Source organism: Acanthopagrus latus, chromosome 16, assembly GCF_904848185.1.
Source record: "Acanthopagrus latus isolate v.2019 chromosome 16, fAcaLat1.1, whole genome shotgun sequence".
Lineage (NCBI taxonomy): Eukaryota > Metazoa > Chordata > Actinopteri > Spariformes > Sparidae > Acanthopagrus > Acanthopagrus latus.
The window spans coordinates 6,054,977-6,072,471 of NC_051054.1; the positions used below are offsets into that span (position 1 = coordinate 6,054,977).

The 17,495-nt window shown below is 45.4% G+C and overlaps 1 protein-coding gene across 1 annotated transcript in view; it reads right to left on the minus strand.

The window, feature by feature from the left end:
* Positions 1 to 15,618, minus strand: part of hs6st1a (heparan sulfate 6-O-sulfotransferase 1a) — a 60,036-nt gene extending 44,418 nt beyond the window's left edge. Inside the window, exon 1 of the mRNA XM_037125326.1 lies at positions 14,744 to 15,618. Coding sequence (XP_036981221.1) covers positions 14,744 to 15,243 — 500 coding nt within the window. The 5' untranslated portion in view covers positions 15,244 to 15,618. The remainder of the gene's footprint in view (positions 1 to 14,743) is intronic.
* Between the last annotated feature and the right edge of the window lie 1,877 nt (positions 15,619 to 17,495).

Genomic DNA, 17,495 nt, shown 5'->3' on the forward strand with positions numbered 1-17,495 from the left:
CAAAATCCATTAACAAGGAAACTATTAGCGGTAGCTGAGAGCACGTTAATGTATGCTTTCACTTTCTACAAAGATGAAAAGCTAACTCAAATCTTTTGTTGCCAAAATAAAAGCACATCCTCTGGCTATGTGGATAGACTACCGAGGAAACGAAAACGATCTGATAAACTTTTGAAACCAATACGCCGTGATAAGTGCTCTTACATAAAACCAGATTATTTCGAGCAATAAAACATCAGAACCGGCTTGTCAAGCAGGGAAAGGTTATCCTGGGTAGAGGAGATTTACATACATATATGCCCACACACAAACAAGGTGAGTCATAAAAGAAATCTCCTCTTTCCTTCACACAGAAAGTGAACAACCACAACAACAAAAAAAAACACAGGCCGAGGCGAGCGCCACACAGAGCGTGACAGACTTTCAGTTATGAGTTATTACTTGAGGGAGAAAAACGAATAAACAACGGAATAATGAAGAGACAAAAGGCGGATGAAAAGCTACCTGGCACACCTACGAGCGGTGCATCTTTTACAAGCCAGGCAACCGTGTATACAAGACCACACAACCACATGTCCGTATAAACCACTCGCACAAAGAGAGGGAGAGAGGGCGGAGGACGAGAAGAAAAAGAAGTGTGCATTTCTTTGTGTGTGTGTATGTGTGTGTTTGTGCGCAGTTGAGTGTGAGCCAGACTCCAGCTGAGAGGGGAAGCAATAGCAATTCCCACTGACCTGAAAACTAGCTTGCCAGCCACCTCAAAATACAGAGGAACGGGGAGAGAAAAAAGAAAAAAAGAAAAGAGGGAGAATGTCAGTGAGCACGAAGGCGATGAAAATACAGAAGGCGAGATTTAAGAAATACGGGAGAGTGTAGAAAAGATTTGGGAAAAAAAAAAGACACACACACACACACACACGCACGCACAGGTGCAGCGAGGGATTACGGGAAGGAACAGGCCTCAACATCCCCCTTTTGTACTGCCGGCTCAAGTGAAAGGAATGAAGGAGATAGAAAGAAGACAGATCGACAGGGGAGAAAGGGAAAAAAAAAAAAGAGGAAGGGATCATGTGTGAGGCATCGGAACACACCCAACAGGACAAAAACAACACACACACAAAAAAAGAGTGTGTGGAACTGTCGAGCGTGACTTTGTATGGGTGTGTAGCTGTGTGGGAGTGTGTTCCTTTTTTTTTTTTTTTATTTTGTTGTTGTGACTCCCAGAGGTTCCCCGCGGTCAAGAGCGGATCCTCTTTCTCTCTCGTGCCCTCCTTTCATACACTCGTTCCCCCTCTATTTTTTTATACACTCACTCCTCGTCCCCTCCCTCTCTTTTAGCGTGGCGCTGAATGGCCCCCTCTCTCTGATGAGTGACTGATGAATGAAGTAGCTCTTTGAAGTCAAGAGTCACAGCAAGGCTGGTCAAGCGTGAAGAGACGCCGGACAAAAGACGGCGGAGAGGGAGAGAAGGGAGAAAGGGAGAAAGGAAGGAAGGGAGGAGGAAGAGGAGAACAGGGGAGAGGAGGAGGCAGCGGCGGGGGGGTGCATTCAGCGAGGGGAAAACGTCAAACAGTGAACATCCATAAAGTCAGCGAGGGGACGGAGGGCTGAATGCGTGAGGTGGAGGAGAGAGTGTGAGAGAGAGCGTGGTCTGCATTTTTTTGCATGAGTGCCCCGGGGGTATTTGCATTGAGGCGCTCAACATGCAAAAGGTCCGGCATCACGCAAGCGGGAAATAACCCGAGTCAGGACAGAGTGACATCTTTTTTTTTTTTTTTCTTCCCAAAGCAGGCCTTCTGGACAACAGGGACATCCTGGAGGTCTGCGGGTATTTTTCTTAGGGGGGGCTAAAAAATTGCACTCGACTCGCCCTTTGTTTTTTGCTCAACAGATCGCTTACGGGACGGATTTTTTGAAAAATAGCTCTGGCCACGGACCACCATTTAATCACTTTTGGTGGTTTTCTTGTTGCTTTTGTAGCATTGCAGGCATTGTTTTGGTCTTCAGCTGCTTTCTGCAAATGATTAGCCTTTTATTCTTGCGACCCTGGTGTGTTTTTTTCTCTCTGTTTATGTGTGTTTGCCATCTAATTCAAATGTTTTCTTTACTTCAGTCCTGCTCTCTCACTGCCCCTTGGTAAAGCAATATGGATACGCCTGCAATAGGAGATCAGTGTGCATGAGGGTTTGTTTGTCAGCGACAATTAAACAGAAAAATCAACTATTTACTCAGGAAACATTATCTGGCAGGGTGTCTACACTTCTACCAAAGCATTTTTCAAACATTTTGAACCTCACAGATGTGGTAAATTACATATCTATACACTCAAAATGAGTATTTCACTGCATCAGTCCGATTTTAATTGTGCTATAAACAACCAAAATTCTACAAAGGGGTGAAAAATTCAAGGAAAACACAGAAAGGAATCATGGTGTTACCAGTTTGTAGACTTGGCATCTTATGTAACATGGCTGAGCCAATATACAACGCTCAAACAAACCATCTATTATTATCTATCTAACATTTTTATGGATTTACAGCTCCCGTAAGAACTCCGGTCTCGGCACACCTTGATCTCTGATATCTTCAAAGGGCATGAAAAAAAAAGCTCCTTTGGTGACGAGGGAGGATTTCTTGGGAAACTTTTGAGCCATCACCAACAATTTCTTGGCTGTCTAAGAGCGACAACAGCCTCTGAGCCCGTTTTTTTTTCTGCAGAGAATATGAAATTTAGATGGCAGCAGTTTGACAGGCAGCCGCGCAGAAGGCTGTTTGATAGTCATTGTTTTGGTTTCGATTTGTCTAGTAATTGGAAAGAGAAATAATCAGCCAAATTCAACTTTGATGAGCAAAAACCCAAAGACTAAATTATTCAAAACATCGAAAAACTGTTTATACAGCGCGGATGATCGTACTCTATCCACCAAAGGCTCATTTTATCTGCACTTGGGCACTTTGGAAGGGGGGATTCTGCAAACATTCTGCCTTCCATCACAGGGGAAAAGCAAAGACACAGATCTGAAGAAAATGTAACCTTGCTCGACTTTCGCTGGACCAAAACACGCTGCATCTGACAAGACGCTGCAACTGTCAATCAAAAACACGCGAGCGCACATTCCCTGTGATTGTCTTTGTAATGTGAGCGTCGTGTTTCTAATGTTTACCTCACAATCGTTGCAACAAAAGATAAAATGACTGCTGTGAGTACCGAGAGTCTCTGAATACTATAAACTCGTATGCAGCGCTCTGGCCTCTGATAAGCCCTCAGACTCACAGATTTGTTCCTCAAACTGGACTTACTGGATCTATTTCATGTCTCAAGATGTTTTCAGTAGGAATGTCTGCTAACACCTACAAAAGAGACAGATTTCTCACGACCCTGAAACGTTTGGCCATCTTCAGTGCCGAGGATGTGGTTACTTCCCATCATTGCTACAATACTAGAAGATGGCAAATTCGTAGATTTCTGAAGTGAACTAGAATTGAATCAGCGGAGTGCATACCTTATGCAAGGCCCAACTTCAAGTCTTTTGTGCTCATTCATAGATACCAGCTATTATATCTATATTAAAGAAAGGGAAAAAATTGCCCTGGATCAGCGCATTTATTCGGCTTTGTGTCTTTAGTTAATGAGGTCTATTCATCCAAGTTTCATGGAAATCCATTCAGTACTTTTTGGGTAGTCCTGACAAACCAAACAACCAACCAACAAATAAATAAAATGACATGCTCATTCAAATTATAGATCATTCAGAGGATATGCTTTGTCCCCATCCCCATGTAGCACCCTTTCCGCCAACATGGGAACATTTTATATTCTGGTTTGCACACTGAATTTCCACCATTCTGATCCTTTCAGTATTTGTAACCCAAAAAAAAGATGGTTCCCTTGTGTAACCACAAAACAGGTTTTCCTTGAGTTGAAACGTGGATCTAAGTGAGTCGTATTCTACAGAACTGGCGGAAATGAGAGCTGTTTTGCGAGATAACATCAAGGTTCCAAGAATCAAGAGCACAAGCTCAGTAACTCAGTAACTTTCGGGTCTCGCAGCAGTCGTGGGCGACGAAGACGCGGTTTTGAGCTTCGACTCACGATGAACAGCATCCTGTCGTGCCTCGAGTCTTCAAGTGTGTATGTGTGAACTTCATTGTGATAAAGATTAAGAAAGCGCAACCATAAGTTGAAGGACAGCACCCTTGCGGCGGTAGCTCAGTGGGTAGAGCAGGTCGACTAGTGATCGAAAGGTCGCTAGTTCAAATCCCGGCTCAAGGCAAGGCTGAGCTGCATGTCGAAGTGTCTTTGAGCAAGATACTGAACCCCACATTGCTCATCAGTGAGGGCCCTGCGATGAGCTGGCGACTTGTCCAGGGAGTACCCTGCCCTCGCCCTGAGACAAGGCTGGGATTGGCTCCAGCAGCAACACCCCGTGATAAGGGATAAGTGGTTACGGTCAATGACATGACATGACACCCTTGTTGATAACGTTATCATGTCGACCATGTACAGAAAGAAAACCACAAACTAGCTGTCAAATCTGACAGATAATCTACAATCCTCTTGGCTTTGGTTTGACTTTCATCAGTGGTTGATGAATGCACATTATCCTCTCCATGTGTATCTAGTTCAACACACAGAGTTTTTTTTTTTAAAATGGAGACACGACACCGACTCCGGAAAATAGAGTCTAGTCTCAGTGGGACCAGCTTTTCCCTTCCTATTAAACTCTAAGAGGCCGATCTATGTGCTCATTAGGACAACCCAGGGCAAAATCTGAAATATTGATATATTTTCTATCTTTTGACTGCGCAAGCCTCCAGAGTGTCACAGCAGTGGTATTTTGCATGTTCAGGAGGCTCCTGAAAATGATCCAATAGATTTTTTCTGCAGTCTAACATAAAGATGGTGGAGGTTTAGTTTGTTAAGATAACTTTGACAGACAACACAGGGCTGTTGGCTGTCCTGTTTCATATTGCGAGGGAACAACCGGTTAAAAGAGTACTTCCTAAATTTCTCTCATCGGGTTTCACAGCAGGTTTTTCTTTTTAAAAAGAGGTTCAGGGGATGAACAGGTTTGAAAGATACACTCGAGTATTCCCTTTGTAATTTGGGGAAATCGACCCAAGACCACCAGATATTTCTGTCTGAGCACACAAGGACAAAGCATTCAGAGGCATAAAAAAGAGAGAGAGAGAGTGAGAGAGAGAGAGAGAGAGAGGGCCTCTCTATCCTACAGCTCCCTTGGGTGAGAGAGAGGGAGAGAGAGAACAGTACACTCATCCTGTGCTTATCTCAATCTCACATCAGATCAGATCACTGGTGGATAAAAGCACTTCCTGACACATCACTTCCTCCCTCTGGAGGAAGCCAACACGCGCTGGGAACCCAAAACGACAGGATGGTGGCGAGGACAATGAAAAAGTGAAACTTTTTTTTTTGACTAGGCGGGAGGCTGGAGCGAGAGAGAGAGAGAACGGGAGTGAAGGGGGAAAAAAAAAGTATAAAGGGAGATAAAGGTGAAACCTACATTCTCATGGCCCAGATCCAAAGAGGAGGAGGAGGAGGAGAGACAAAGAGGTGAAGAGACACTAAGAATAGTATAACTGGATTAGCTTTAACACTGACCTTTATTCAGCAGGGTAACACTCCCTCGCTCTCTCAATTGCTCTTAACCGCCGCTACAGGAGAGGTCTGTCCTACTTCTTCACTGTTAAAGTTTGACTCAGCGAAGGATGAGGCGCATATTTATTTAACCCCTGCTTGACCGGACCACATCAGCAGCCATTTTGATTACATTATTAACAATGTTTTAACAGGCTGCAGTAGAATTTGAGTGAAAACAAAGTATGAAGACGACTGTCCGCAGTACAGATGATCATCTGAAGTGAATTATCACAAGTTTCATGTGTTTGGCAAACCACAAAATATAATAATAAATAATAATATAATAATATAATAATATAATAATATTCTCTGTGCATGCCCAAGTCTGAAGCATTTATAATTAACTATTCTGTAAATTACTGTTAAGAGGAATGAAGGTGAAGCTCAGCACATGTGACAAGAAATTATGATTAATTTGATTGTTTAAAATAATAAACTGCCAAGTTTTAGGTGTGCCAAGAGACATAGAGACAGAGTGACACCTTTGAAAGTCACATTCACATTTATTATGACGAGAATTTACAGATTACTAATTAATGTCAGTCATATTAATGAAACATCTTTCCACGTGTGTAACTGTTAAATATTAATACAAAATGAACCCTGGGAGGACTTCAAAAACAAGTACCTGCATTAGATCAAGAGTTATTAACTTGATTTCTGCAGCTTTCAACCTCATCTAAACCTTCTCGGCTTCAAATGTGATAGCGAGATGCTGCTAAAAGCTTCAAGGAAAGCTAATAAATTAAACTTAAGTATGAATTTCAGGTCAAAAAATGCATTTGAACGCTCAAACTTTCATAATACTTCTCTTGTTTCTTACTACTTCCACCAACCGTTAGGGGCTAAAAAGTATTTACAGAAAATAATCATGATTTGAATCACCAGTATTGGTCACACAAATCGGCATGAGAAAATAACAGGACAGAAAGCGGCAGTGGAAGCAACAGAGCCACCTTTCATCTGTGGTTTACCAGAGACGCAGTCACACACACACACACACACACACACACACACACATCGAATCACCCCACAGACTTGTGAACACAAAAATCACACAGGCCACGGATTCACACGGCAAACACCCGGACACATGCAAACCTCTGCTTGAATGCACAAACGAAGGGAGAGGACAAACTCTCTCACTCACTCTCTCTCTCTCTCTTCTCAGAGAACTTGTGCAGCTTCAAAAAAAAAAAAAAAAAAAGGAGCAACTCTGGTGATCTACAGCTCTGCCCTGAAGCGAAGCAGACAAACCAAGTGTAGCAGAACGAGGAATCTCTGCTTTTTCTGTCTCTCCATGAGTGGCATCAGCACTTTAGTTCTTCTGGTGGGACTCTGACACGCACACTACGCGCACACACACACACACACACACACGCACACACACACACACACACACACACACACACACACAAAAGACACTGGCATGATGGGCAGAAAAATGGAGGGGAATGATGGGAAACAAGACGGGCTGAGGCGTGGAAGGATGCAGACACAACGCTATCATTCATTCTTTTTTTTGTGGATTTGGTAAAAGTTAGCATACTGTGTGTATGTGTATGTGTTTGTGTGTGTGTATGTGTGTGTTCCCAAAGAAAAGACAGTCCCAATCAGTAAAAAACTCCTCCCCTTAATTCTAAGAGGCAGTATGGGATTTGCATTTTTCCCACAATTCAATTAACACGCCTGTCAGCCTTCTCCTCGCCGTTCACATGCCTCCTTTGGCCATCTCTCCCTCACACACTCACGCAAACACACAGACTCTCACACACACACACACACACACACACACACATCTATATCAGCTTCATGAATAGAAAACACATGAATGCAGAAAATTGATGCATTTATTTGTTTTTACAAATAAATTCGAGGGCACTCCGGCTGAGAGACACGGAGGAACTCCCGAGCCACATCCTGTCTGGACTTGTCACATTCAGGCGCATGAAAAGACGGAGCTGTTAATGGATGCAGGGTGCAGTCTCACTCTCTCTCTCTCTCTCTCTCTCTTTTTCTTTCTCTCTGCCCTTCTCTGTCTCAGAAGAAGGGAAGGAGGGGGACAGACAGTGAGTGGCATCAAAGAATAGGGGGGTGTTAAAAGAAGAGACAGACACTCGGGGGTCGTTACGTAGCGAGAGACCAGATGATTCAGACAAGGCCAAACCGGATTTAGAAACCAGGAACTGGGATCAGCCACAGATGCGCTGACTTTGCCGCGGGGCCGGCTAATGACTTCAGCTAGCCCTCTTGTCTGATTAATAGCCTGTAATCCCATTCTCATGGACGGCATACCATAGCACTCTGCGGCACCGCTCATTAACCACTATAGAAATGCCCCCTAATCAGCCCGTCCCTTTTTAGCTATCAAGGCTAATGCTAGGCTAGGCTAATCAATAGGCGGTAATCCTGTTGGCGGAGCTGCTGCAGCGTGGCGCCCCTCATTACCAGCCATAGAAATGTCTGCTAATCATTCGTCGCACGGTTATTTGTCCACAGGGCCGCAGAATCACTTTGATGGTGATGTCGGTGTGTGTGTGTGTGTGTGTGTGTGTGTGTGTGTGTGTGTGTGTGTGTGGTGGGGGGGTGTTGACATTTGACAGTCGAGACAGAGGGTGGAAGAGACAGAGTGACACACAGAGACGCAGAGGCTGTGTAATGATTAAGAAACACATCACTCTTGCTTTTTCTCTCCTCGTCTGCCCTCAACGTCGAGCGTAAGGAGAGGCTCTGCTCCACATCGGCGTCATTCAAGTTTTATCAATCAATGGGGAAAAAAAAAAAAAAACCCTCTCCAATCCATAGCGGCTAATCAATAACGAGGGCTTGCAGGCTTCACAGACCACCAATAGAGACAGCTGACAGCGGTCATGCGGATCCCACTTCTGTCTTTACAATTCGCTGAGGTGAAACAGACGGGTCAAATCAATGGCTGCAACAGCCTCTCGTCAACTTGACCGGACGGGTTTTTGCATCCTGGATGATTTGGATTGAATTTTTTGATGCTGTGATCCTCCTAAAGACTGCAAGGATCCACACCTGACATCATTCAACGCAACAGTACCGTCAGAACAACATTATTTTGACATGTGTTGGGATTGCCATTCGATTCCAGATCAGCAGGAATGATCATTCTTGTATTGTAAATTTGCAAGCTCAGTGTCGAAAGGGAGTTGAACTAAAGCCCGTCCACGTGAGTTCATAGCGTAGAGGCCCAACAGAGGCACCCACATATCCTATTGAGCTCAAGTCTCTCAACTCTGAATTGGGAGGCCGGGTTACACGTTACGGTGACCCGAGGCTGAACCTGAGCTGAACTCTTGTAGTTGGAGTGGAAGCAGCGATGTAGCTGAGAGGGGCCTGTCAACACTCGCCTCAAGCAACTGAAGAAGAAAACACATAGGGGCCATATCTCACCCTTTTATGTGAGAGATTGCGTGACTGTCCGACATCCTTTCACTGTACTGTGAAAGGCGGTGGGTAACACTTGAGGAGCCACTCGCTTGACTGCATTATCTGCCGTTTGTGAGGTGAGTTGGTGTCAGATTGTGGGCCTTCATATTGTGTGAGTGAGTATAAACAATTATAGAAGTTGTTTAAAAAAACAACAACAACATTGAAAGCATCTAAATGTACAACAAAAGGGGAGAAAAGATATTTTTGACCTTGATACACAAAATAACACTATAAGATATCTGAGAATGAATCATCAATAATGTCAATATACTGATTAAGTGGGTAAAGTCAAGTAAGAGAACAAGCAGAACTGTAGAGTAAGTTCAGACACCTATCCTATATCACGACATCCAGAATCTAAGACGATATATAGTCTTGATAATCACAATAACAATATAATACCGATATATCTCCCAGTCCTACATGATAGTCACTGGTATTAAGTCACCGCTGGTAAAACCCAATTAGAGTCTGGTTTCCACTAAGACAAGCAGGCTTAGGTCCCATAAGTGAAGGCGATTTGAGCCGACCCACGGGCAGGGAATAACTGGCTGGAGGGATGTGGGAATGTTCGTTGGGAACGCTGGAACGCGGTGCATTCGCGGGATGAGCGGACGTAACCGGCTTTGGAGCGCCCGGCCGCCAGTGCTTAAACCTGGCTAATCTGATTGGATTAACACCAACCTGCATGGCAGCGCGTGAGCGCGCGCACGCACACACACACACCCGTACCGACATGGACGAACACACACATTTGCGCTGCATGCCAATCAGTCGGGGCTGCTGCTGCCGCTTCCTGGAGTTCATCTGGATTCTGGGTTGTGCTGGCTGGCTGGCTCGCTGATGGCACCACGCTGGGCCTACCGCACGCACGCGCATCCACTCTCATGCCATGCAACACACACACACACACACACACACACACACACACACACACACACACACACTTACACACAGAGCCATCTTAGAGTGCAGTGATTTGTGCTGTGAATCTGAAACAGACCTATTGAAAGAACAGTAAAGCCCAGTGCTTGACAACCGTGCTAATTGAGTAGCCCCCTCCCCAGCAATGAAACTAAACGTTTTCACCCCCCAGTCCTTTATCTTTTCAATCACTCCCTGACAGCTCTCCTCTTGTCCCACACTCATCCCATCCTCTTCCTCATATCACTCTTCATCGCCTCCATCTCCCCCCTCCAGCCACCCCTCCCCCCCCCCCTCCCCTTTCCCTCATACTCATACATGTAATCATTCATTAGAACCAAGGCAGTTGTCCATTAGGCAAAGCAGCCATTTTGGAAATTGCAGCAAATCTTCCATGAAAAGACATTTCCTCTAATGCGGCGGTCACGCTCGGAGGGAGAGGGAGGGAAGGATGGCAAAGGAGGGAGAGAGAGAGAGAGAGAGAGAGAGAGAGAGAGAGAGAGAGAGAGAGAGAGAGAGAGAGAGAGAGAGAGACGAGGGGGCAGAGATGGAGAGAGGAGAAAAGAGCAGAGAGGGTGGGGGGGAGAGAAGAAAAGTGAAGGAGAGAGATAGAGAGCGAGCCCCCCAGCCATAAAGCCAGCAAGCGGAAAGCAAGCCTGCTGTTTGATTAGAGAGTGACACCATCATGAAGGGAGGGAAGGAGGGAGGAAAGGATGGGAGGCGAGTTAGGGAGGGACGGAAAGTGTTTGGAAGGCGAGCGGAGGGGATGAGGGGGAGGCGGGAGAGAAAAGCGATGGAGAGAAAAAAACAGGGAGCGATTGGAGAAGGGCCGCGTTAGAGGCAGTAAAATTAGCCCCATCACTTTACTTACTAAGACGCTCTATGACACACTAGGATTAAAAACAGACACACACACACACACACACACACACAGAGTCATGAGAGCAGGCACACACACACACACACACACACACACACATACATGCACAGGACAGATGGTATCCTCCATCTGAAAGTGTGGCTCTAATTTGAGTAAAGTGATAGGAACCTCCTTAACCAATTAGAAGGCCCATATCTACGGCCCTGCATTAGGGCCGGCGTCTGTTTGTTTCACGCACTCATTAAAAGTGTGTGTGTGTGTGTGTTGGTGCGTCCCCTGGGATCTGTGAAGAACATTAAAACTGATATAAGAGGTAGGAAGTGACAAATCCACTCTGAGTGGCTCTCTGCTGACTGCGCAAGTTTCTTTTCTCCCAGAATGCCACTGTTCATCTGGATCTCATCTCATCACCGATCAAAGGCCGACCTGTCTCTCCTACCACCAGCCATTCATCCCCGCCGCCGCTCGCTCGCTCTTAATGCGCCTTCCTCTAAAGCTGACACATTTGTCACCAAACCAAACTAAGCCTAATCCATCGTAGCATTTATTTATTTATTTATCTTTGCATCCCACAATTTATGATATACTGCAGATGAAAAACAACCACATTCAATCCAATTTCCTCGATGCCTGGGAAATAAAAAGTTAACAAGTTTGGGTGCTCTCTGGTTTTTTGAGAAACTGTGCAGAACTCAGTGATGCAGACCGGTCTGTTCGATCAATAAATAATACAGCTGAGACAATAGGGCTCGGAAAATGTTCCAGCATCAATACAAAACAGTTCAATAGCAGCTCTGGACTTTCACAAATGTTTTTTCAAGTAAATCACTGTCTCGCATTTAAAATGCCAACTGCTGAGCTTACACAGTATTTAGCCAATAAGTTCATTAATTGATAAGATCATCTGCAAATATTATTTTTGCAATATCATGCATTTTGGAAAAACTAATGACACTGTGCATCTTTTGGACTGTTAGTCAGGTGAAACAAGCTAATTAAAATCTGTCAGCATGCAAAACCTGTGATTGGCACTTTTTCTTGCTATCTTCCTCTATGCAATAATTGTTCTCGGCCGCCTGACGCAGAAGCACACATATTTGTTTTCATCATCAAACGGAAGCATTAAGCAATATGACAGCAAACATCCATTACAACTTTCAGTTCCTGAATCTATTCGACTGCTTCCATCTTATCCTTGCCCGCGTGTGTCTTTCAAAATTCAGGAGGCGTATTTATGTGGCTGAATCCAGCTGATGGAAATGGTCCTAATTCACATTTTATTTTTGCAGCGCTTGAAACGTTTGTGTAAAATCCACTTGACAGCTGGATGAGAACACAGCTGCAGAGAGAGACGCCGAATCTCAACGCTGGAACTGCTACTGCTGCTGCGAGGTCAACGGTTTTGTAAATGGGCTGTTTCCTCTTTTTCTGCTTCCAAAAAACCCTTTTTTTCCTCCACAAAGTGAGCAGGTATGCTGCGTGTCAGATGGGGTAAAACAAAAAACACTGTAAACCTGTCACACTACTGGCTCGAGCTGCAGCCTGTTTATTCTCCGCCACACTGACAATACACACAGCTGATCTGACAGCTATGCGTACGACGCCGCGCCAAGAAATCCCTCACCGCCTCTCTGTAAACACAGATGATCTTCTTCACACTTTCTCCGGCCTCTGCACTGGCACTGCTATTGCCCTCAAGACAAATGTCCCTAAACAAGCATTACCGCAGTGATACAAGCGAGCTCGACCGTGAGCAAGACGAGGACGGACAGAAGCACGAAAAAGGGGAGAGCGAAGCAGACAGAAGAGGGAACAACACTGAAAACGAAGGGGTGAGATTGTGCTTTCGGTTTCCCCTCCAGAGCTCCTCATTGTAGCGATTCACTTCTCTTCCCCGTAGAAGTGGAGCCGTGTGTAATATGGAGCAGCACTGTTTTTCCTTCAGGGTGCTATTAAGCTTATGGACCCTTGTTCCTCCTGTCAGGAGTGATAGGATAGTCGATTATACCGGAGGCAAAAGATCCTCTCTGTGCCGCGCTCACACCCATGCATGCACACCTCCACCTCTCTCTCATCCACTCTGCCTTCCGTCGTCTCTCTCTGCTCCGCGGCCTCTTCAGGTGCACACACACACACACACAAACATACACCCATACAGGAAAACAGCGCTCGCAAAGTGATGAAAGGCTGTTTATCCTGCATCCACTGTGATATCTCAGCGCGCCATGCAAAATGGCCGGACACGTTATCACCTCTGACCAGGGGAAACCACGGGAGTCAGGACTGACGCCAGCAGCAAATACCAGCGCTAGTGTGTGTGTATTTGTGTGTGCCCCAGCGGTAATAATCACCCGGATTAGAGCGGAGCCAAACCCCTGCAGGGTCCCCCCCCCACCAACACCCACCCGCCCGCCCCTCTCCCCTCCTGCCGGCCCAGCCCAGCCCTGCCTCGGCCCTGCCTGCAGCTCTGATCCCCCAGTTTGAGCTGCCATGGGAAGCAGAGCAGCCGGCCTGACATCTCCTCCGCGTCTGGCTGCGAGACAGACAGGCAGAGAGGCGAAAAAATATCTCTCTCTTTCTGAATTCCCACGTTTTTCTAACCCCCCTCCCACCACCCAGTCCCGTCTTTTGTCCTATTGATCATCTGCGGACAAAATAAAATAAGGGATAAGCTCGGCCAATACAAAGACACATAACCCAATTCAACAAGCATACCCTTTAACCACAAGGGTGCAGTGAAATGGAAGTTGATATAGCCATCAATATGTCTGGGTGAGGGATGCGATATGTTGGCACCAACAATGGGGAGGCGCGGAAGGGAAGGAAAAAAAAAAAAGAAAAAAGAAGGGTTATAACTCAATAAGGATCATGCATCGTGTCTGGATACCTCCCAGTCAATGTGAAGGATTATTACAGAGTGGAAATGTTGCCTGGATGTATTACACTCCCGCGCCTGAAATAAATTCAGCTGGATCTCAGCGTGCGATCGTGTGGGAGGGCACCCCGACACCGGCAGCACCTATCAACAATTGTCACAGGGCGCCGCTGAACCCCTGTGGCATCTTGTGACAGCACCGCGTTGAAATGTCAATCAACATTTAGTCTCTCAGCATCCAGCGTCAAAACCCCACTGTTTCAGGAGGATGCAAAGAATCCTTGCACCTACTTCTTCATCATCATCATCTTCTATTCCAACCCATAACAGGAGTAACACCTTCAATCTGGGATAATAAAACCCACCAATTACATCCATTACCATCCCTGAGTGTGTTCCTGTTATTCAGCCACAACACCCTTAAAATCACCTCCTCTGTTATCAGCAGTGTCACTATTACTTTTTGTTTTTATGGGTGGCGTGGATTCAAAACCAAACATAGCTGCGTACTCGTGTAAAGTTTAGATATTTTGTGTGAAGCGATGCTTTAAAAGAAAGAATGGAGGGGGGGAAAAATGTTACCCTTAGATTAGGCCCATTATAATTGGCTCTCCAGAGGGGCTGCTGCATTAAACAGCCTGCATTAGAGGCTGTTTTGTAAACCAAGAAGCAGGACTGTCAAGAGTATAAAAGAAAAGTGGGAATAATTTGGGGGATTTTGTAAGAAGTCTGAGGTAGAGATAAATCTTACAGCGACCTCACAGCAGATCCCTGTCCTGTGGCAGCAGCATGACATGTAATAAAGCAGTAATCTAATTAAAAGTTTCAGCTCGTTTAATTCAAAATTGTCGAGACGGTCCTGACAGACTCCCAGCTTGTTATCTACAGGTTACAACCTTACATTCCTGCCTGACGCTTGAATCAAGTATCTGGTTTGTGTTCCTACCTCTGGTTCTTCTGTTTGTTCTCCTTCTTGTTGAGGACCCCCGGCACACAGTTGGTGAGCTCGGTCCAGTCGGCGTGCAAGCCACAGCTCCAGCCGGTGGAGAACCGGGAGAAGAGCCAGGTCTCCTTGCGGTTCGGCCGGTAGCAGGTACACTTCTTCTGGCCCGGTCTGCAGTCGCAGGGGACCTCCAGGCGGACATTCTGGACCAGGTGCCTCCCGAAGGTAGTCCCCCCTGTCTTCTGGATGTGCAAAAACACGATCACGTCCTCCCCCTTGATTTGGAAATCGATCGTCCTCTCCAGGTCCCTCACGGGGAAGTAGTATTTCTTAACGTAGTGGGGGTCCGGAGTCGGGAAGATGTCCCCCTCGTCTTCCTCCGTGAAATACCCGTGCGGGGAGCCGAAATTGATCACCCCGGGAGCGACGTACTGATAGAGAATCAGCATGAAACACACGGATCCGACGACGATCAACAAGAATTTGCTGCTCCTCTCGACCATGTTCCTTCCAAGTGCGGGTCCCGCAGTACGCTACCATTTCCCAGTCAAGCCGACAACAGGGAGCAGGGCGCTCGGCTCCGGCATTCTCGGCTCTCGCCCTCCCCCTCTCTCCTCCAAGAAGGACTCGTTTTCCTCGGGGCTCAAGAGTGGCTCACTCCGCTTCGAGGCGACCGGCGAAGTTGGCGCATCGTCCACCGCTCCCGAGACTGTTCAACACCGTGAAAGACGCATTGTAACACGCCGAGCGAAGCCCCCCCCCAAGCTGTTCGCACACGACCCTCCCCCGGTTTACTTTACTTTGGATTTAACCGTCCGCACAACAGGCTCACCGCATCACCGTGTAGTTATGTACCCAAGATGCAGCGCGACTCCTACCTTTTCAACCTCTCTCTCTCGCTCGCTCGCTCGCTCGCGCTCTCTCTCTCTCTCTCTCTCACCGAAAACCAACTGAAAGGGAGAGTCGCTTTTAATTTATTGGTTGACGCGCAACGACCACGTCATACGCGAGCGACCAATAGCCACAGGGACAGATGAAATAATGACGCCCCCCGCCACAACAGACTGAGGCTAATAACTTCTGACAGATATTTGTCTGAGTCTGCGTTTTCTGAGTGCCCTCACTTTCTCATGTGTCAAAAATCAAAAAAATTCTTCTTCCAATTGTGCCTGCCCACTTTTGCTTTAAAGGGCAACTGCACCAGTTTTTACGCATTAAAGATTAGATCACATCACTCCAGTTTTCTAGATCTTCACATAAATTTTCAATTTCAAATTTCTGCTCTGCTGCTTCGTTGTGAACCATCCGGACCTTCTGAGGTCGTCAGGTACAGGTCTGGCTTTCAGGTCCCTAGAGCAAAAAAAAAAAAAATTAAACAGCAAGAAGTTCAGTTATTCTGCGCCACACATCTAAAACAAACTCCCAGAAAACTGCAGGGTCCTCTCCGACTCTCAGCTCTTTTAAATTGAGGCTGACAACCTATTCTATCAACGCAGTTTCAAGGCTGTGAACTGCACTGTGACTTTTATTTTGTAGTTTTGTCTCTTTTAAACATTTTCCATCTTAGTTTACTTTCCTGTTTCTTAACTTGCTTTAATGTTTTGTTCATTAATGTCTTCCTGCTTGTGTTTAATGTATTTCGAATGTCTAATGTAATTTTGCAAAGCACTTTGAGTTGCCTTGTGTTTAAATTTTGCTATACAAATGACAAAACGTGCCTTGCCTTCTGCATATGTGAAAAAAGTATCTGCATGTAATCTTAAAAAAGAGATGAAGTGCATGTCGCGGGAACGAAATGTTCAACCAGCAGTCTGCTTTTCAAGACCTGCTGCCTACATTACCCATGATGCAACGTAGCCACTGAGTGACATCACTGGAGGCAGTTTATCAGATTGCATGCAGTTTTCTCTGGAGCCACGAAAACCTTTACCCTACTTTTTTTCACACATGCAGTAGAATGCCCCAAAAACCTGTAAACACACTTAAATATGTAAAATTGGTGGAGTTTCCCTTTAATAGAAAATGTCCATGTCTGTACTCGACCACATCTCACAAGGAAATATTGTACTTTTTGAATTACATTCATGTAACAGCTGTAGTTAGTTATTTTGCATCGATAATGCTTCGCTACAGGCAAGGCCGGATTATGCCCAAGGCCCTTTGTGTCGCTGCAGGCTGTCTGGTTGTTCTTCTGGCATTTACTTTGTGATAATTTTAATATTTTTAAATGTGTTTTGGTAAAATGTTCTACTAAATTGCAACAGAGTCTGGGCTCCAGAGTGGCTCCTGCATTGTTATTCAAATATCAAAGTCCTGTTTCATCTTGTACTGGGGCTGCGTCAAAAGAGATACATATCTTGCAAATGGACGTATCAATCATTTCCTGAAAACATTGACTTTTACTTTGGCTTTGAGTTTATTAGAGCATTTTAGATTTACAATATGAGAAATTGTAGTCTAGACTACAGACCTGCGTTTTCTTATTTATAAGCTATACAAACTCAATGATCAGTGAGTGTTATCATTCATTATCATCATCATATTTCACTCCCCCTCCTCCCAAAAACATGCAACCAGGGAGACAGTTACCATCTGAACACCTTTATTTCAAAATAATCTTTTCAGACATGTTGTGAAATCCTGACTTTTGGTTGGAAATACATTTTTGTATCCACTGTTCATTTTAACCTAAATTATCTGAGTATGTTCTCATATAAAACAAATGAAGAAAACTGTATGGATGTCTTAGATAGTT